Raw genomic sequence first — 20,957 nt, 5'->3', positions numbered from 1 at the left:
TAAAGTTTTAGATCTTGACATATGGATAGATATCAACTCGAATCCTAATATTCATACCGTCTTCCTTTCTATGTATTATACACGAGAGACAGGACGACGCCTCCCCCCAAATATAGGAAATGTTGTTAACAATAAGAAAATGTTAAGAAAGGCAAATTTTTATTACAAATTTTTCCAGTTAAATAACAAAGATTGACTTAAATTCCAATGCAGCTACGGATACTTTCGATATTTCCTCATCCCGATTTAATGTTATCTAACACAAATCCCTTCATTAATGTCCGGTCTTTGACAATGAGCTTAACGGTTTAACACCTGTTACATTGGGGAAACAAAAGATAAGGCAAGTAAAGGAAAGAGTCACACTACACGTGTGATTACAGGACGTTTCTCCCTCTCTTATCTACTCAAATGGCTTAATTAAATTGCATTAGTTTATCAAAACAATGTAATTAAAGGATATCCGATAGTTTTTATAGGCAAAATATAATTTGTTCCGTAATAGAAACTAATTCGGATGGAGGTTTCTTACAGTTTAAGAATTGTATATAACCAAAAAATTACTTTGAAATACAAACCAAAACAATTGCTCCTTCTTTGTCAAGACATTCAATTCTTGATAAAGCCAATGTAACATAGTATATTGATAATATCATTACAACATATTGTTATTCCATGACGGTGATGTTATCATTTGATAGAAATCCGTATCTAAACAAACAACAACAGTTTAACAAGTATTTGCGTCATACAACACGATATCTGTTAAACATATCGGATCATTACGGTTACATTTATAAATCATTAACATGTTTATAACCTTACAATTCGTAAAATAATATACCACTGAGTCAAGAATTGTTTATATAATTTTCAATAAGTAAAGTAGGGAATTTCTGAATAGAATTGCGCCATGACGACAAATAATTAAACACAGAGTACACTCATGATACGAAGCACCTGAAGACAGACATATAGATATATGTGACCCCTATTGACCGCTTGTACCTAGGTCCAAGGGAGCTAACCAGCCGGTGCCATAACTGACTGGAAAATATAGCAATCTCGAAAAATGTGTGTCATCTTTAAGCTTTTGTGGAAGAAACTAAGCATCCATATTTTTTGCTAAGTTTTGGAATAGTATCTGAGAAAGGTTTGATGAATAAGTAGATATGCGCGGAGTATATCTATGTATTATACTTAACAAGTTATACAGTGTCAAACTATGTGATAAATCTGACAATTCTTCTTTCATTATGGTAACAGCAAAGCATAACAACCCTCTACATTCGTTTCAAGATGGAAGCCATTTACGTCCAAGTTAAAAATATATAGAAAAATTCTTTAGAAAGCTTACGGTAAGTAGAATACATACATAGGCGGGGAGATACTGTAACTTATGTCTATTCTATTTTAAAAATTAAAAAAGAACCTAGTCCTTCTTTGCTATCATATATTGCACGCTCCGTTGAACAGGAGGCACAGCAGGCGACAGGCGTCCAATTCTTGCACATGGAGACCTGCATCACTTCGGGCTTGACTCCCACATTAAGCTGACACGCCGTGGTATAACTGGAATACTGTTAAAAGCCGCGCTAAACCCATCTCACTCACTCATGGGCATTTGAGCAATATTCGCCAAACAAATGGACTATTATTATTGAGATTTCGCCGGAATAAACGAGAAACAACAGGTTCCGTTCTCGGCCTTACCGTTATCTGTGCGTGATTTACCTACACCGTGCGTGAGCGTCTCTGATATATGAGATATCAGCACAGGAACTTCCTGGTCTCAGCAAATGTGGGGCAATGCAGTCACGTGACTGACTAGTCGTACATATTGACAGAGTAATACACTTCATTAAATTCCTCCGAGTTATTTTTTCAAAAAATGCTATTTTTACATTTCACCAGCTGAGAATCACTCGAGGTTTGAAAAAAGTGGTATATATGAACTTAAATTTGAATATAACTCGAAATCTGGAATCCGAAGTTCGAGACAATAGGAAAAGGGATTCCACATGATTGTTAAGTTATATGGATGCCATTGTGGAATTAAGTGTGGTATATTTGTGGTTGAGAAGGAAGGGTATTTAGTAAGAGGTCTAATTCGTATTCCAAAAAAGATTCAGGGCTTTGAATCTCATTAAACAACCTTTTCAAAACCAAACTGACGCACGCGCTCACATTTGTTTCCAATTACCTGGCCATGCATCAGGTCCCCTTCCAATCCCCCAACCCCACCTCTCCTCCCTTCCTTCCCCAACTCACTGTGTATGTTCAGGTTCCTCTCCGTCCGTCCGTCCGCCCTTCCTTCCTTCCTTCACTTACTCACTGTGTATGTTCCAGGTCCCTCCAACCATGCCTCCTTCCGTCCTTCCTTCCCTCTATCACTCAATGTGTATGGTCCAGGTCCCTCCAATCATCCCTCCTTCCGTCCTTCCTTCCCTCCTTCCTTCCCTCTATCACTCAATGTATAAGGTCCAGGTCCCTCCAATCATCCCTCCTTCCGTCCTTCCTTCCCTCTATCACTCAATGTGTATGGTCCAGGTCCCTCCAATCATCCCTCCTTCCGTCCTTCCTTCCCTCTATCACTCAATGTGTATGGTCCAGGTCCCTCCAATCATCCCTCCTTCCGTCCTTCCTTCCCTCACTCAATCAATGTGTATGGTCCAGGTCCCTCCAATCATCCCTCCTTCCGTCCTTCCTTCCCTCTATCACTCAATGTGATGGTCCAGGTCCCTCCAATCATCCCTCCTTCCGTCCTTCCTTCCCTCTATCACTCAATGTGTATGGTCCAGGTCCCTCCAATCACCCCTCCTTCCGTCCTCACTTCCCTCACTCACTCAGTGTGTATGGTCCAGGTCCCTCCAATCACCCCTCCTTCCGTCCTCACTTCCCTCACTCACTCACTGTTTATGTTCCAGGTCCCTCCAATCACCCCTCCTTCCGTCCTTCACCCAATCACTGTGTATGGTCCAGGTCCCTCCAATCATGCCTCCTTCCGTCCTTCCTTCCCTCACTCACTCAATGTGTATGGTCCAGGTCCCTATACGTGTCCGTCCTTCCTTCCCCTATCACTCACTGTGTAGGGTCCAGGTCCCTCCAATCACCCCTCCTTCCGTCCTCGCTTCCCTCACTCACTCAATGTGTATGGTCCAGGTCCCTATACGTGTCCGTCCTTCCTTCCCCTATCACTCACTGTGTAGGGTCCAGGTCCCTCCAATCACCCCTCCTTCCGTCCTCGCTTCCCTCACTCACTCAATGTGTATGGTCCAGGTCCCTATACGTGTCCGTCCTTCCTTCCCCCACTCACTCACTGTGTAGGGTCCAGGTCCCTCCAATCACCCCTCCTTCCGTCCTCGCTTCCCTCACTCACTCAATGTGTATGGTCCAGGTCCCTATACGTGTCCGTCCTTCCTTCCCCCACTCACTCACTGTGTAGGGTCCAGGTCCCTCCAATCACCCCTCCTTCCGTCCTCGCTTCCCTCACTCACTCAATGTGTATGGTCCAGGTCCCTCCTTCCGTCCATCCTACCTTCACCCAAATCACTGTGTATGTTCCAGGTCCTTCCAATCACCCCTCCTTCCGTCCTTCCTTCCCTCTCTCACTCACTGTGTATGTTCCAGGTTCCTGTAGTGTCCGCCCTTCCTTCCTTCCTTCCTTCACTCAGGGGCGGTCGGGTAGCCTAGTGGTTAAAGCGTTCGCTCGTCACGCCGAAGACCCGGGTTCGATTCCCGACATGGGTACAATGTGTGAAGCCCATTTCAGGTGTCCCCCGCCGTGATATTGCTGGAATATTGCTAAAAGCGGCGTAAAACCAAACTCACTCACTCCTTCCTTCACTCACTCACTGTGTATATTCCAGGTCCCTCCAATCGTCCTGCCTTCCGTCCTTCCTTCCCTCACTCACTGTGTATGTTCCAGGTTCCTGTACGTGTCCGTCCTTCCTTCCTTCCTTCACTCACTCAATGTGTATGTTCCAGGTCCCTCCAATCGTCCCTCCTTCCGTCCTTCCTTCCCTCACTCACTAACTGTGTATGTTCCAGGTTCCTGTACGTGTCCGCGGCTATATTTATCGGGGTGTATACGGGCCTGGAAATCGGGAGGACCCAGCCGAGGAACCTCATGTCCCTCATTGGCATCGCATCCTTCATCTTCATCATGTACATCACCAGCACGGACCCCGCCAGGGTAGGCGCCTGTTGAACCGTTACGCCACAGGAATCCGATCGCGAATTTCTAAGATGATTCTAATTACTTCTTTAATTAAATGATAAGAGGTATTTAATAGTTAAAACCCCTGCAAAAACGTCATACATGAATCAGTGCACGGGTGGCCCAGTCGTCTAAGACGCCGCAAAACGCTGTGCAGAGTTGCGTCCCTTGGGCACGCCAGAAACCTATGATTGTGGGTTGGAATTCCGGTTCGCCCTGATTATGTTTCTAGGTTTGACAGCCAAAGTGGTAAGCGTCTTCGGGCTGTCCTGCCACATTAAGCTGACACGCCGTGATATAACTGCAATAATGTTCAAAGCGGCGTCAAATGACTATAAATGTCCAGATTCAACCCTTGCTAAAGGTTGGAATGTCGGGGTTATATTTTGGCTTGGCTAGCAAAACTATGCATAGTCTAATCAAAATCGCGTAGACAACTAGACATCCGGTTCCGTAAACTACATGGAGTTTAACGAGCAGATTTCGATCGACTGAAGGATTTGCAAAGCATGTGTACCGTCAATTGGCCGTCGACAGATATTTTCCAAATCTTTTAATTTTTTTAATCAAAGTGCTCATGAGATTTGATGCATTTTGTGAAGTATTACCTATTTTATTACAGTATAGGTATTGATTATCGATCTGTTCGTCTTGACAGGGCGCCGCCATTTTGTTTGAAGCAAATGTAAGTGATATCATTGGTGGAATCTGATTGGTCTGAGGGGCATAGAAGGGACATAACTCGTAATAGCCACTGGTCGAGCAGCGAAATTCCGGCCTAGTTCGGCAAGGGTGAAAACTGGACATTTATAGTTAGTTAATGCCCTTGACTCGGGAAGATGGATTTTGCCAACTGTTTTGGGTTGAGTTTCTTAAGAATACTGTCATTTCAAATGTATACTACTCAAAAGAAGTTTAGGACCACCGATTCTTTCATATTTCTATAGTTAATCTGAGTGATAGAGTAAATATAGTCGTATGAAATAATCGGGTTGTTCTTAACTTCTTTTGAGTAGTATAGCTTAACGAGAGCATTGATAGCATTGTAGCATGTTAGTGTGTTTGTTGTTTAACGCTGCAATATTCAAGCTACATGTAAATAAGTGAGTCAGGACCATACAATCCAGTGACTGACATCATGAGCATCGTTCTACGCAGTTGGGATACGATGATATGCATCAAGCAAGTCTAACGACAAGCCTCTAACATCAAGCTTGGATTTTTTTGGGGAAAATAATTTCTTCCAAAAATTTTCGATAGAATTATTTTTACCATAGATTTTACACTTCTTCCATCTCCTCAGGTGAACTGGCACCCTGTGTTTTGGGGGATGGCGATCCAGTACATATTCGCCTGTCTTATACTGAAGACTACGTGGGGGTACGGCGCCTTTGAATGGCTTGGAAACAGGATGACGGAAATTCTTGGTTATTCCAACACAGGGGCTAAGTTTGTGTTCGGGGACAACTATGAAGACCACATGTTTGCCTTCAAGGTAATTAACGCTTCGGCATACCCCACTGCACCATCAAATCAGGTTAATCTCCAATTATGTATCGCAGTTTCACAATATACAATGCCTGTCAAAAGAAAGCATACACTTTGGAAAATCGGATTTGACCAAAAATTACAAATGTGTTTGGGGATAACTTTGAAGAACACATGTTTGCCTTCAAGGTAATTAACGCTTCGGTATACCCCACTGCACCAGCAAGTAGGGTTATAATTAATCTCCCTTCACGTAGCGCAGTTTCACAATATACATTGCCTGGCAAAAGAAAGCATACACTTTGGAAAATCGGATTTGACCAAAAATTACAAATGTGTTTGGGGATAACTTTGAAGAACACATGTTTGCCTTCAAGGTAATTAACGCTTCGGTATACCCCACTGCACCAGCAAGTAGGGTTATAATTAATCTCCCTTCACGTAGCGCAGTTTCACAATATACATTGCCTGGCAAAAGAAAGCATACACTAGAAAATCGGATTTGACCAAAAAATACAAACGTTATCAAAACGTTACAAGAGTTGCCAAAATACTGCAAGCTTACGGTCCAGGACACGACTATGATACACGTGTTAAATACATCACCATCGAATAATCATATCTCGTTTGTTTCATTTTTGACCACAAGAACAAAATGGGGGTATACTTTCTTTTGCACAGCAGGTTTGTATTTAACTGGGTAATTTTCTCCAATACAAGTTTGCATTTAAACAATAATAACAATAATAATGACATTCCGAATAAACGTTCTTAAACACATAGTTCTTAAGAGGATTCTCTGGAAAGCCTTTGACATTCTGGTTTTATTTTCTGACCCAGTTTTAAAGCAAATAAATTACAGTTCATGGGGCTTCAGCGATATATCGAGTTAATTAATTTCCACTGTATTTATTTATTGATTGAGTGAGTATGGTTTTAGCCGCTTTTAGCAATATTCCAGCAAAATCACGGCGGCGGACACCTGAAATGGGCTTCACACATTGTACCCATGTCGGGAATCGAACCCGGGTCTTCGGCGTGACGTGCGAACGCTTTAACCACTAGGCTACCCGACCGCCCCTTGAAACTTTGAGTTATTTGTATCCTAAACTAACTGGATCGTCAGAACATGAATCCCTGACCCTTGTTTCCGCAGGTTCTGCCGGTCATCGTGTACTTCAGCTCGCTTATCGCTGTCCTGTATTATCTCGGAGCGATGCAGTACATCATCAGGATACTGGGCAAGTTCCTGTCAATCTGCCTCGACACGAAGGCTACAGAGTCCCTCAACGCTGCGGGTAACATCTTCGCGGGAATGGTGAGAGACATTTTAAAAATACTATCTTTATCAAACAATGCCATTTTAAAAATAATCAAAGTTTAGGTAATATATAGCTACAGAGCCTCTCAACGCTGCGGGTAACATCTTCGCTGGAATGGTGAGAGACATTTTAAAAAATACTATCTTTATCAAACAATGCCATTTTAAAAATAATCAAAGTTTAGGTAATATATAGCTACAGGGTCTCTCAACGCCGCGGGTAACATCTTCGCGGGAATCGTGAGAGACATTTGAAAAATCATACGACACGGAAACACACGTGTCAAATACTATCTTTATCAAATAATGCCATTTTAAAATAATCAAAGTTTAGGTAGCATTTTCATTCGCTGAATTAACTTGCCTGAGTGAACCGCTCAATTTATTATATCATGCCAGATAACGAGCGGCCATGCTTGTTTACATAAACACTCACACATCGGGAAACCAATACCGAAAGTTTGCAGAACATGATTCAATAGTTTTTTCAAGTGAGTAGACATCACATTGATGAATGGCGCTTATTAAAATTAACCTGGGGATATTTATTGGATTGTTATAGCAAGCTGATCAGAATGATTCATTGCATTGATAACTTATCAATTATATGATGAATATTGAAATACACATCATACATGCGCACAAACACAACAATCCAAAACAGGCCAATCTAAAATAAAACATAACGACAGCAATCCTTATGCCCAAATATTCTTGGAATGAAGTTAGTTGGACATTTTGGAATCAGCGGTCATTTGACCCGTTAAACGTGATGTCTTGGTTTGCAGTGATGGTGTCTTGGTTGTCAGTGATGGTGTCTTGGTTACCAGTGATGTTGTCTTGGTTTCCAGAGATGTTATCGTGGTTTCCAGTAATGTTGTCTTGGTTTGCAGTTATGTTTTCTTTGTTTCCAGTGATGTTGTCTTTGTTTCCAGTAATGTTGTCTTGGTTTGCAGTTATGTTGTCTTGGTTTCCGGAGATGTTGTCTTTGATTCCTGAGATGTTGTCTTGGTTTCCAGTTTTGTTGTCTTGGTTTCCAGAGATGAAGTCTTTGTTTCCAGTAATGTTGTCTTGGTTTCCAGTTATGTTGTCTTGGTTTCCAGTTATGTTGTCTTGGTTTCCAGTTATGTTGTCTTTGTTTCCAGAGATGTTGTCTTGGTTTCCAGTAATGTTGTCTTTGTTTCCAGATATGTTGTCTTTGTTTCCAGAGATGTTGTCTTTGTTTCCAGAGATGTTGTCTTGGTTTGCAGTTATGTTGTCTTGGTTTCCAGTTATGTTGTCTTGGTTTCCAGTTATGTTGTCTTTGTTTCCAGTTATGTTGTCTTGGTTTCCAGTGATGCTGTCTTTGTTTCCATTAATGTTGTCCGTGTTTCTAGAGATGTTGTCATGGTTTCCAGTGATGTTGTCTTGGTTTCTAGAGATGTTATCTTGGTTTCCAGTGATGATGTCTTGGTAACAAGTGATGTTGTCTTGGTTTCCAGTGATGTTGTCTTTGTTACCAGGGATGTCTTGGTTTCCAGTGATGTTGTCATGGTTTCCAGTGATGTCTTGATTTCCAGTGATGTTGTCTTGGTTTCCAGTGATGTTGTTGTTGTCTTGGTTTCCAGTGATGTTGTTGTTGTCTTGGTTTCCAATGATGCTGTCTTGGTTTCAAGATATGTTGTTGACCTGTGGTTCCCTGGACAGTGATATCACTGTCCTGTTAGTATTTTAATTTTCTTCTTACATTCTTTTGCAACTTTTGCTTTTTAGATTATTTTAATTTCAGACCGAGTGCCCTCTTATGATACGTCCATTTTTGCCGTTGATGACGAAATCAGAGCTACACGCCGTTATGACCGGGGGTTTCGCCACGGTATCCGGGAGTGTTCTTGGCGCGTACGTCACGTACGGGGTGAGTTGACGTACGCTTTTGACGTAAAACAAACAACAATTAAATGATGACATTATCTCAAGGCGTATGAGCTTGGTGTTGGAAGCAAGCCCAAAGCGATGCAGGTCAAAGACATTAATGTTAAAGAAACCACGTTCGTGACTTTATTGATAAAAAGTATAGAGAAAAAAAGCTTACAACGGAGGTCACTGAAGCCCCCGTTACACTATCAAAAACTTTGATTAAAAAAAATGGTCAAAGAAAACTTTGGCCACGTTTTCTTGGTCCAAGTAGGGCTGTTTACACTCATCGAAGTTTTTAACAGACCGTCAAAATTTTGGCGGGAATTATCTTGCCAAGATGGATGCTACGTTTTTATGAAAATTCTATCCATTTTAGTTATAATACTTGTTTAAACATTCACATTAAGTGCATTATATATCCCATTGTTAACGTCTGTGATTACATTAAAGTGTTGTATCGGAAACATATGTACTGGTCCTGTCGTTTCTGCTTGTTGTACATTTTGACTAGCCTGTCTTACAGGCCCTGATACAAATATATATCAAATATATGTAGCATGGGCTACATGCAAGTCTATAATGTTTGGCAAGTCTAGATTACTGGAGTGAAGAGAGTCTCTGGGCTCCCTTTTATTATATTTTTTTATGAAGATAATTGAACAACTGTTTTTTTCTGTACGATGTTCATTTCAGAGACTAGATGTTTGTCTACGTTTTTACAAGACATGTGCGATACAGAAACCAGTAGTGTAAATGTTTCGGCATAATAAATTCGTTATGGTGTCTTTAGTATACGGTGTCATATTAGGTTAGCAGAAAAATATTGGGCTCGGCTCATATATTTTTCTGCTAACCTAATAGGACACCGTATACAGCAACTAAAGACACCATAACTAATAATATGTAGTTGGTAGATGGCAAACGTTTCAATATTACTTCTTTTCTTCCATTTATTATAAAGGGTCATGAGGAAATTATTACATGCCTGCGTGTATCATAGTCACTCAATGATCGCAAGTATTCTTAATCAGCAAAACACAAAGTCGCACATGTAATTCAGGATATTTCCTGGTAACTGTTATTTTGTATGTTGTATTTAATAATGAATATATGCTTCGCTCTTATCTTCTCAAGGTGAAGGCCAACCATCTCCTCGCGGCGTCCGTGATGTCCGCTCCGGCCGCTCTGGCCATCTCCAAACTGACCTACCCCGAGACGGAGGAGTCGGACATCGACCCAGAGGATGTGTACAAGCTGCAGATGGAGTAGGTCCTCATACTACATGCATTAAAGACCCAGAGATGTGTACAAGTAGTTCTTACAATTCATTAATTTCTTGTTTCCGAAGGGGCGGTCGGGTAGCCTAGTGGGTAAAGCGTTCGCTTGTCCCGCCGAAGACCCGGGTTCGATTCCCGACATGGGTACAATGTGTGAAGCCCATTTCTGGTGTCCCCCGCCGTGATATTGCTGGAATATTGCTAAAACCGGCGTAAAACCATACTCACTCACTCCTTTGAAAGACTTACCCATTACCACTTGATGCTTCATTTTAATCTTCATTCTGTGATATTGTTCATAATTCTAAGAGGTCGCTTGTGGCCTAGTAAGGTAACACGCCGCAATTCGCTGTGCAGTGTTGCCTATGATTGTGGGTTCGAATCCCTGTTCGCCCCGATTGTGTTTCAAGGTTTGTCAGCACCATACTGTGCTCGTGGGTTCCACAAAAGTGGTAAACGTCCAATACCTGCATCACTTTAGGCTCCCCCCCCCCCCCCCCCCCCCCCTCACACACACACACACACATCAAGTCGACTCGTCGTGACTATACTGTTCAACCCAACAAGGTCTCCCTCATTCATTTCAATTTTTTTGGGGCGAAACCAATACAATCTGTTACAGTGAAAACAAAATCACTTTCGAGTATGGTGAATGTATTTAATTGACAAAAACACTTTGTCTTCCCCAGCACCCCAAATAACGTCATCGAAGCAGCGTCCAACGGGGCCTCCGTCTCAATCAGTCTTGTTGCCAACGTCGCCGTCAACGTCATGGCGTTCCTGGCGTTGCTCCAACTCGTCGACGCGTCACTGATATTTCTGGGAGACAGAGTCGGCATTGAAGGTCTGACCTTCCCCGTATGTATATCTCCACACGAGTCTTTGCCTTATTCACTCACGTTTTTAACACCAGCGCTTTTCCCTTTTGTTTTGTTTTTCACGCCGCAATCGGCAAAAAATCCAGCTATTTTAGGGCATCCTGTAAATTATCGCGTCTGGACCAGATAATCTAGTGATAATCTTCTTTAGCAAAGATCCATGCCGTTGGGCCGTGTCATTGGTGTTTGATGCAGTGATGTACTGAAGATAATAATCCTAATGCGTGTCATGGATGACCACCCCATCCCAACGTCCTTGCACACTTATTTAATAACAAATCCCCGAAGAGTCAAAATGCAAATCAGGTTATATTTTAATTTCAATTAAATTTTAATGACTTTTTTAACGACCTTCCCCTAAAGACTGTTATAATTTTTGGCGACCTTCTCTTGACCCCCTCTGATCCATACACCCCTATAACATAACCCGTCGCCTAGCTGCTCTGTGGTTTTTTTTGTGTGTTTCTGTTTTTTCTGGGTTTTTTTGTTTGTGGGGGTGACAGGATTATCAATTTGCCTCATGTTTTACAAAATGAAATTTAATGTCCGGATGTGATGTGGGTACCAAAACTTTGTGATCGAACAAACGTCTGTGTCTCACAAAATCCTCCAAACTAAATGGTCGATCCCTAAGCAAGATCTAGTGACCTCGAATTTCAATCAAATGTTTCCATATAATCTTTCAAATCTTTTCATGTTTTAAATCAAGGTACTCACGCGATGTAAGGCCCGTTTTATCACAATATAGATCCTGATTATCGATCAGATCGTCTTGACTGGGCGCCGCCACAAGTGGTGGAATCTGATTGGTCCATAGGAGAGGTATAGAAGGGACATAACTCGTAATAGCCACTGTGTGCGAAATACGCATCAGTCGGAAAGCGCACGTTAAATCTCCAAAGTAAGTAAGTAAGTAAGTAATAGCCACTGGTGGCGCTACGATCGAGCCTAGGTATTCTAGCCGAGTTGGGCAAGGGTGGAAACTGGACTTTAAAGTCAGTTAACTCCCTTGCCTAGGGAAGATGGCTGAAACCAGTAGCTCACTAACATGACAAATATCAATGAAAGATTATATATATAGCATCTGTACAGAACCGGGTTTCCATGACACCTGGCCACATGTCTTTGATGCAAAGTATGTTTATTCTTTGTCCACAGCTGATCTGCTCCTATGTGTTCTACCCAATCAGTTTTGTGATGGGTATTGACCCCGTGGACTGTCGCCGCATGGCCAGGCTGATTGGCTTCAAGACTTTTACCAATGAGTTCGTGGCGTACATTGAGATGGGGAAGCTGATAGATAATGGCCACATATTTGACAACTACACAGCGTCAGTGCCCAACGCCACGTGGGAAACCAAATCCAATGATGATATATTCTTGACGGATTGGGGCACGACATTAGTTGGTGGAATTATGCTGGTAAGAATTAATAAATAACGCTCAGTTTACATTGTAAACTCAATTTCCACTTTGTAATGGCTTCTTCATATAGGACGCATGGCCAAGTCGTCTAAAGTGCCCCAATTCGCTGTGCAGAGATGCGTTCCCCTCGGCACGCCGGAAAAGTATGATCGTGGTTCGAATCCCAGTTATGTTTCTCGGTTTGTCCGTGGCATATCCATGCTCGTGGATTTCACCAAAGAGCTCAACGTCCAAGACCTAAATCACTGAGGGCTTTCCTCCCACATTAAAGGGGGGCACGGGTGGCCCAGTCGTCTAAGGGCCGCGATTCTCTGTGCAGAGTTGCGTCTCTTGGGCACGCCAGAAACCTATGATTGTGGGTTCGAATCCCGGTTCGCCCCGATTTTGTTTCTAGGTTTGTTAGCACCATACCCCTGCTCGTGGATTTCAACCGATATAACTGGAATACCGTTAAAAGCAGCTTCAAACCCATGAGCGGGGTATGGTTTGTTTGTTTGTTGTTTAACGCCGCACTCAGCAGTATTCCAGCTATATGACGGCGATCTGAAATGATCGAGTCTGGATTCTAGTACATCACATCATGAGCATCGATCTACGCACTTTGGATCGATGACATGCATCAACCAAGTCAGCGAGCCTGACCACCCGATCCCGTTAGTCGCCTCTTACGACAAGCAAAGTCGCCTTTTACGGCAAGCATGGGTTGCTGAAGACCTATTCTACCCCAAAATCTTCACGGGTCAAACTCAGCGGATCCTGGCTCTGACCCTTGGCCACTTATCTAGCCGTGCCTGCAGTACTATTTTATCGGATATTACACGACAATGCAATACATTAATAACGTTTTTTCCATGATTTATCTCTTGTTTTATGCACGACGGACAATAGGGAGATTTCTTTAATATGTTTGCAGAAAAATGAACAGAATGTGACACAGTTTTCTTTTATTCCCAAAGCCCCGGTCTCAGGTTATCGCAACGTACGCCTTGTGTGGGTTTAGCAATCTCGGCTCCATGGGGATCCAGATTGGCGGATTAGGAGCCATGGCTCCATCTAGAAAGTCAGATCTAACAGCCTTAGCTCTGAGGGCGATGATAGCAGGCAACGTGGCCTGCTTTTTGACGGCGTGCATTGCAGGTGCGTACCTCTTAGTAACCAGTAATTGACTTGTCTTTGCATGTGTTTGTGACAGATGCCACCGGTGGATCAGGGAATAATAAACTACGCGAACATCCGGTACGATCACTATTTGGGAGTGATTCATTAACACATGCTCATGGTATAGTTGGAGTCGTACAATAGCTGCTTTTAGCAGAGATTTCTTATGATTATGTTTGTTTGTTGTTTAACGCCGCACTCAGCAATGTTCCAGCTATATGACAGCGGTCTGTAAATCATCGAGTCTGGACCAGACAATCCAGTGATTGTCATCATGAACATCGATCCACGCAATTGGGATCGATGACATGCATCAACTAAGTCAGCGAGCCTGACCACCCGATCCCGTTAGTCGCCTTTTAAGCCAAGCATAGTCGCTCTTATGATTATGAAAAGGGTTTTGTCCTTTTTATTTGAATATATATGCATTACTAAGATAGAAAATATAGTCACGGATGTGCAATAGTTTCAGAAAACAGACAAAACACTTCTCAGACACAGCTTGTTTGTTTGTTGTTTGACGCCGCACTCAGCAATATTCCAGCTATATGACGTCGGTCTGTAAATAATCGAGTCTGGACCAGACATCCCAGTGACCGACATCGATCCACGCAAATGGTTGGTTGGTTGGTTGGTGTGTTGTTTAACGCCGCTCTCAGCAGTATTCCAGCTATATGATGGCGGTCTGTAAATAATCGAGTCTGGACCAGACAGTCCAGTGATTAATATCGTGAGCATCGATCCACGACATTGGGATCGATGACATGCATCAACCAGGACAGCCAGCCTGACCACCCGATCCCGTTAGTCGCCTCTTACGACAAGCATAGTCGCCACTTACGACAAGCATGGGTTGCTGAAGACCTATTCTACCCCGGATCTTCACGGGTCTGTTAAAACATAAACAATGCACAACTTGACATGCCAGATGACTCATTTTTAGAGAATGTGTATGCAATAATTGAATTCAACTTTCATGACATGAGTGACATCTGTTTTTTTTGTTACAGGCCTTTTCTACAGTGGTGAACTTTAAGCTGTATCGTGATGCCACCACAGAGACTCGAACCAACGGTTGGGACAAACGAATTGGGCATAACGATAGTGAAAATGTTTAAAAGTGAGAGTCGGGTCATCTAGTAATTTCTCACCATTGCTTTCAAAGACTATAAAGTTACTAAACTAAGCCAGCCCTCACGTCACTTCCGGTGTCAGAAAGAAAGGAATACGGGCCGGGTCTAAAATAAACCATTTTTTTTGTGCCCCAGTTTCTCAACTGGGGTAATACGGTATGCCCATCACCACATCTGACCCCCGACATCACCGGAGACAGTCACATACTTAAAGAGAACAAATCTCCAATTGGAAGCACCATCAATCTTGATTCAAAATCCAAATTTCGTATCTTGTGCCATGCCATATTAACTACAGGTATATGAAGGAATCGGGTGGTCCTTAACTTCTTTTGAGTAGTTTACCTTCCTTTAGGCCATATGCATAATGCATGAACAGCTGTTTTACATCTTCATCCGTACTGTGGCAGCGTAAAGTTACGTTGGATGATACACAATCGGTTCATGAACGTTGGTTTGACCACTCGACAATAGCCATTTGTGGTTTGCTGTCTTCGCACAAGGTTCTTATGTATTTTTTTCTACAAATGCATCTTTTGTCAAATCTATCATTGACCATCTTCCCGAGGCATCAGAGTTAACTGACTATATAAGTTCAGTTTCCACCCTTGCCGAACTAGGCTGGAATTATGGAGTTACATTTTAGTCTGTAACGAGTCTATGCATAGTCCAATCAAAATCGCTCAACGAAATCGAATTCCGGTTATTTAACTGTCGTGCAGATTTCGGTCGATTGCAGGATTTGCAAAGCATGTGCACCGCCAATTCGTTGTCAACAGATATTTTCTAAGTCTTTTCATGTTTTTGATCAAGATGCTCATGTGATTTGATGCACTTCGCGATGTAAGACCCGTTTTATCACAACAGATTTTGATTATCGATCAGATCGTCTTGAATGGGCGCCGCCATTTTGTTTGAAACAAATGCAGTGATACGAGAGGTGGAATCTGATTGCTCCATAGGAGAGGCTTAGAAGGGACATAACTCGTAATAACCAATGGTGGCGCTACGATCGAGTCCAGGAATTCCAGCCTCGTTCGGCAAGGGTGGATACTGGACTTTTAAACTCAGTTAACTCCCTTGCCTCGGGAAGATGATCATTGACATGTCCTTACTTTATCGGGAATTTGTATCTTATCCCAAGCCATGTAATATTGAGGAGTGCCCTCCTCAGGTGCCTTCTGATATTTCACGGATCCCATAGCGGCAAATGATTCATGGTGACGTGCTCTGAGACAATCCTTTGTTTGTTTGTTGTTTAACGCCGCACAAACACACAATATTTTAGCAATATGACGGTAGTCTGGACCAGACAATCCAGTGATTGACATCATGAGCATCGATCTACACAATTAGGATACGATGACATGCATCAACCAAGTCAGCGAGCCTTGCCACCCGATCCCGTTAGTCGCCTCTTTCAGCAAACATGGGTTGCTGAAGACCTATTCTACCCCGGATCTTCACAGGTCCCAGACAATCCTAGTCTCATCAGTCAAAAGGATCTTTCTTCTGGTATACGATCACCATCAACACATGCTCTATGTCAAAATGTATTTGTATATCAAATCAAATGTTCACGTTTGAGGTTTTTATCAATATAAAGACTTGGAAGATTTGTATTTTCACATTTTGTCGTTATATTTCCGTCAAATGTATGAACTCGTCTGATCTATCTGGATTAAAGAACGCATGACTCAACGTCTCAAAAGAATCATGATTTATAAATGTACATTCGTCGGGTTTTACTTTTCTTAACTAAAATGCAGTATTTCTGTAAAACTTGACAATATTCTGCCATTAAGTATGTATATGTTTTCTTGAACCATAATTTCATACATCTAAATACCTAATGGAAGATCAACATGTATACTGCACAATTGCAGAACAAGAGGTAACCATACCCAGCAGTAAGAACCTGTTAATCGGGTGGTTGGTTGAATGCATGGGCAACGATAAGCATGCCGATCAATTCCCGCAATATCATGAAGTATTCTGAGCACAAAGGCTGCAGGAGAAATATTCCTCTTGAAATCGTGAGTAGGTTTAACCCTTCTTTGAGCAGAATTTCAGTTACAACGGGAGAAAAGAGATGCAGGTCTTAGATACACACCACCTCGCGGAAACCCATTGTCCCAGGTATGATGCTGACAAACCAAGGATTATAATCTGGGGTTTCAGTAGAAGACCAGATTGACTGATTGTTCAAATTACTGCTGGTCAAATCAGTAGAAGTTAGAGTGGTGCTTCTAGAAACGTGAGAAAGTAAGCTCTATGTGGGCAACATAATGACTACATGCATGACCACATGCTATGGGTGTGTCTGGACCAAACAAGCCAGTGACTGATAGTATGGGCGAACATGATCTCTCCAGACGATCCACCCCATTAAACACTTGGCTTCCTCAACACCCGAGGTGAAGTTTCAAAGTACTTATATCATTCACAGGGACAAGTCCCCAAACCGGACTAAATCATACACAACCTGATGCCAAAATATCCAAATAAGAAACAAGCATGAAATACATATATCCGCATGAAATACTTATATCCCCGCCAATATGACATGTCGGGTTGTGTGCAACTCTTTAGCCCCGTAGTCAAAGTTGTTGCTATGGAAAGTTGAAAAATATATATATTTTTTTTAAAATCCCAAATTATCCAAAGGCAATAGTTCACCACTAGACCTATCTGTGTGAAAAGTTTGGTTCAGATAGCTCTCGAAGATCAGGGTTAGAATAGGTCTTCTGCAACCCATGCTTGCCGTAAAAGGCGACTAACTGGATCGGGTGGTCAGGCTCGTGGATTTGGTCGATCCCAAGTACGTGGATTGATGCTCATGATATTAATCACTGGATTGTCTGGTCCAGATTCGATTATTTACAGACCGCCGTCATATAGCTGGAATATTCCTGAGTGTGGCGTTAAAACAACCAGCCAACCAAACAATCAGACAGCTCTAATGGTTTTTAAGTTCTGCTCCGGTAACGAAACGTGAGGGACAGGCAGACAGCACCCATTCCGATATCCCCCTTCCAATTCGTAGCGGGGGATAATAAGTAAAAACACAGACTTGCTAGTCTACCATTTATTAGCCTGACACAGTGTTCTGACAGACATTCACAGTAAGCTACATACACCGATACAGACATATGTTCAACATTGGAAGAGAAAGGATGGACAGTGAAGACAAGAGGAGGATAAAGGAACCTAAAGTAAATCTAAATTGATAAAATATGTCATAGTTGCTGTGATCCTTACATGTTCATAAAAACCTCCTTTTTGTGAGTTTGGGCGATTGCTTTTTGAACATTGTTCAATTTCAAATTACATAAAAACACTTTGACATGTTTTATCCTACATAAGATAATCAATAATTTGGCCTTCAAAGATCAACATGATTTACATTGTCCCAACGAGCACGGGTATGGTGCTAACAAACCTAGACACATAATCGGGCCGAACCGGGATTCGAACCCACAATCATATGTTTCTGGCGTGAACAAGGGACGCAACTCTGCACAGCTAATCGCGGCGCCATAGACGAGTGGGCCACCCGTGACCCCTGTACTGCAGGAAACTAATGTCAGACATGGTTAGGGGTTGACCATTTGATATTCCGGGGTGGGTCGGGGACTAGGATTTTATCGAAAAAATATATTGACGCTAAAAAAAAAAAGCCTGGCACAAAAATAACAAAGTTGCTCGTCTTGGTTGCCATGACGTCACAATCAAATGACATCACTAATGGCTCTGCTACTGAAGCTGTTAGCAGTACTTTTTACATTTAAGACACTGCTTATTACTGTCTAGAAACGGAAAAAGTTGGAAGAATGATGTTGGATGATAAATAAAATCTCACCCTCGTGTCTTTGGATATGAAATATATCAACACTTTTATCAACTCAACCCTCAGAGTTTTTCCACTTTTATCAACGAGTGTCGATATATTTGATATCGAAAGACACGAGGGTGAGATTCTCTATTTTGCTGTATATGGAAGATATTTCGAATATCCACTTGATTTGATATAGGACTGATGAACTGAGTTTGCACACATACAAAACGAATGAATGAATGAATGAATGAATGAATGAATGAATGAATGAATGAATGAATGAAAAGTACTTGAAATAAACCAAAGCTTTCCATTACAATACACAACTGATTGCTAAGCATCCTTTGAATATTCACTGTTAAAATACAACATATAATACACCGTTATCCAAAAGCACTTTACAATAAAATAAAAGGGGGCACTGAGCATAATCTATGCTGTACCACACTCAAATCCAAGCTGGTGTTCAAGAAAACTGATCCACCTTGCCTAAGGTGCAGTCAACTGGCTCACAAACAGAACTGAACACACTGTGTAACTCTCTGACCAGGACCTTGTTCCAGGAAGGGATCTTACATAGACAAATGACCTTACATAAACTAATAATCTTACATAGACTAATAATCTATCAGGTGAAATGGGCTTAACATTGTGGTCAAGATTATTCCACTTCTATTGTGACGTGTGTGGCTGCTTGTACTAGCCTGGACTAATACCATTCTTATAGTGCAAGCCCACGGTGATACCATCCCACAGTTTAACATGAATACCCTGCTCAGACACAGCATACCAACAAGTACCATTTTCTACAGCGATAGAAACTAACATTTTTAGTCCACTGGTCCTTATAATAACATATAGCAAACCCCTTAAAAATGGCGAATTTCTACTAGTCCTTATGATACGTTAGTGAGTGTGTGAGTTGGTTTAACGCCACTTTTAACAATATTCCAGTTATATCACGGCCTGTCAGCTTAATGTGGGAGGAAAGCCCGAAATGATGCAGGTCTCAGACATTTACCAATTCGGTGAAACCCATGAGCATGGGTATGGTGCTGACAAACCTAGAAACATAATCGGGTCGAACCGGGATTCCAACCAACAATCGTAGGTTCCTGGCGTGCCCAAGGGACGCAACTCTGCACAGCGAATCGCGGCACCTAAGACAACTGGGCCACCCGTGCCCCCTATGATACGTTAACTTTTTGGTAAATGTGGCAAGCACTATAGGACTAGTGCCAATTTCTATCGCTGTTTTAACGCCTTTTGGTATGATGTGGATGGATGGAACCACTGACCTGCCCTCCAGGCACTCTATCCACTACACCGTCAGTCACTTTGTGGAACTAGGCCCTAAACATCATCTGACTACCATAACCATACAAGTCTTCATCAACAGTTATAAGTGATGCTGACAAGGATGAACATAACAATATGATTACTATACAGAATAAATACAATAATGCATATAAATATTACATAAAAAGTTGTCAAAACCATAAGAATAAAAACATGCTATACCTTCTTCTCTGCCTACATGTCTAGTCACAACACAGTAAGCTCTTAGTGCTAAGACCAGTCTATCTCCTACACAGTCTTACAATACTTGTAGTGCTACCAATACCATCATTAGGTGTGCCGGATACGAGTGTACATCTTCCCGAGGCAAGAGAGTTAACTGTCTATAAAAGTCCAGTTTCCACCCTTGCCGAACTAGGCTGAAATTCCTGGGCTCGATCCTAGCGCCTAGTCAAGATGATCTGATTGATAATCAAGATCTATTGTGATAAAACTGGTCTTAGTCGCGAAATGCATTAAATTACGTGAGCATCTTGATTAAAAACATGAAAAGATTTGGAAAATATCTGTTGGTGGTGCACGTTTTGCAAATCCTGCAATCGACCGAAATCTGCATGACAGTTTACGAACCGGATGTCGATTTCATTGCACGATTTTGATTGGACTATGCATAGACTCGTTAGTCCAGCCAAAATGTATCTCCATAATACCAGCCTAGTTAGGCAAGGGTGGAAACAGGACTTTTATAGTCAGTTAACTCCCTTGCCTCGGTAAGATGACGACAGTAATGACTCCCTGAACATTCAGTGCACATGATACCTTGCTTAATACGAGTATAAAACAAACCGATACAACTATATATAATCATAAGCATGTACACATGACAGGCACAACATAGAAAATTGTACGAAAATAATTTGCAAAATACTTTTTCTACTGTACAAGGGGTCTCAGGCCCTTAGAAATATGAACTCAAATCTATTGTATGTTCAGGTTACCCCTTTCAGGTCTGTAGCCTAGCTTTC

The 20,957-nt window shown here is 42.0% G+C and overlaps 1 protein-coding gene across 4 annotated transcripts in view; it reads left to right on the top strand.

Moving 5' to 3' along the window:
* Positions 1 to 15,631, top strand: part of LOC124145467 (solute carrier family 28 member 3-like) — a 31,285-nt gene extending 15,654 nt beyond the window's left edge. For all 4 annotated transcript variants that reach the window (XM_046515240.2, XM_046515242.2, XM_046515241.2 and 1 more), the window contains exons 5-13: positions 4,051 to 4,195; positions 5,523 to 5,714; positions 6,864 to 7,025; positions 8,797 to 8,922; positions 10,059 to 10,189; positions 10,891 to 11,059; positions 12,238 to 12,501; positions 13,461 to 13,641; positions 14,673 to 15,631. In XM_046515240.2, the coding sequence (XP_046371196.2) occupies positions 4,051 to 4,195; positions 5,523 to 5,714; positions 6,864 to 7,025; positions 8,797 to 8,922; positions 10,059 to 10,189; positions 10,891 to 11,059; positions 12,238 to 12,501; positions 13,461 to 13,641; positions 14,673 to 14,698 (1,396 nt within the window). In that variant the 3' untranslated portion in view covers positions 14,699 to 15,631. The remainder of the gene's footprint in view (positions 1 to 4,050; positions 4,196 to 5,522; positions 5,715 to 6,863; positions 7,026 to 8,796; positions 8,923 to 10,058; positions 10,190 to 10,890; positions 11,060 to 12,237; positions 12,502 to 13,460; positions 13,642 to 14,672) is intronic.
* Positions 15,632 to 20,957: the final 5,326 nt, after the last annotated feature.

Source organism: Haliotis rufescens, unplaced genomic scaffold (genome assembly GCF_023055435.1).
Source record: "Haliotis rufescens isolate VD_foot unplaced genomic scaffold, xgHalRufe1.0.p SCAF_10, whole genome shotgun sequence".
Classification (NCBI taxonomy): domain Eukaryota; kingdom Metazoa; phylum Mollusca; class Gastropoda; order Lepetellida; family Haliotidae; genus Haliotis; species Haliotis rufescens.
Note: the sequence above shows the minus strand (reverse complement) of the source record. Positions and strands in the feature narration are given on the sequence as shown.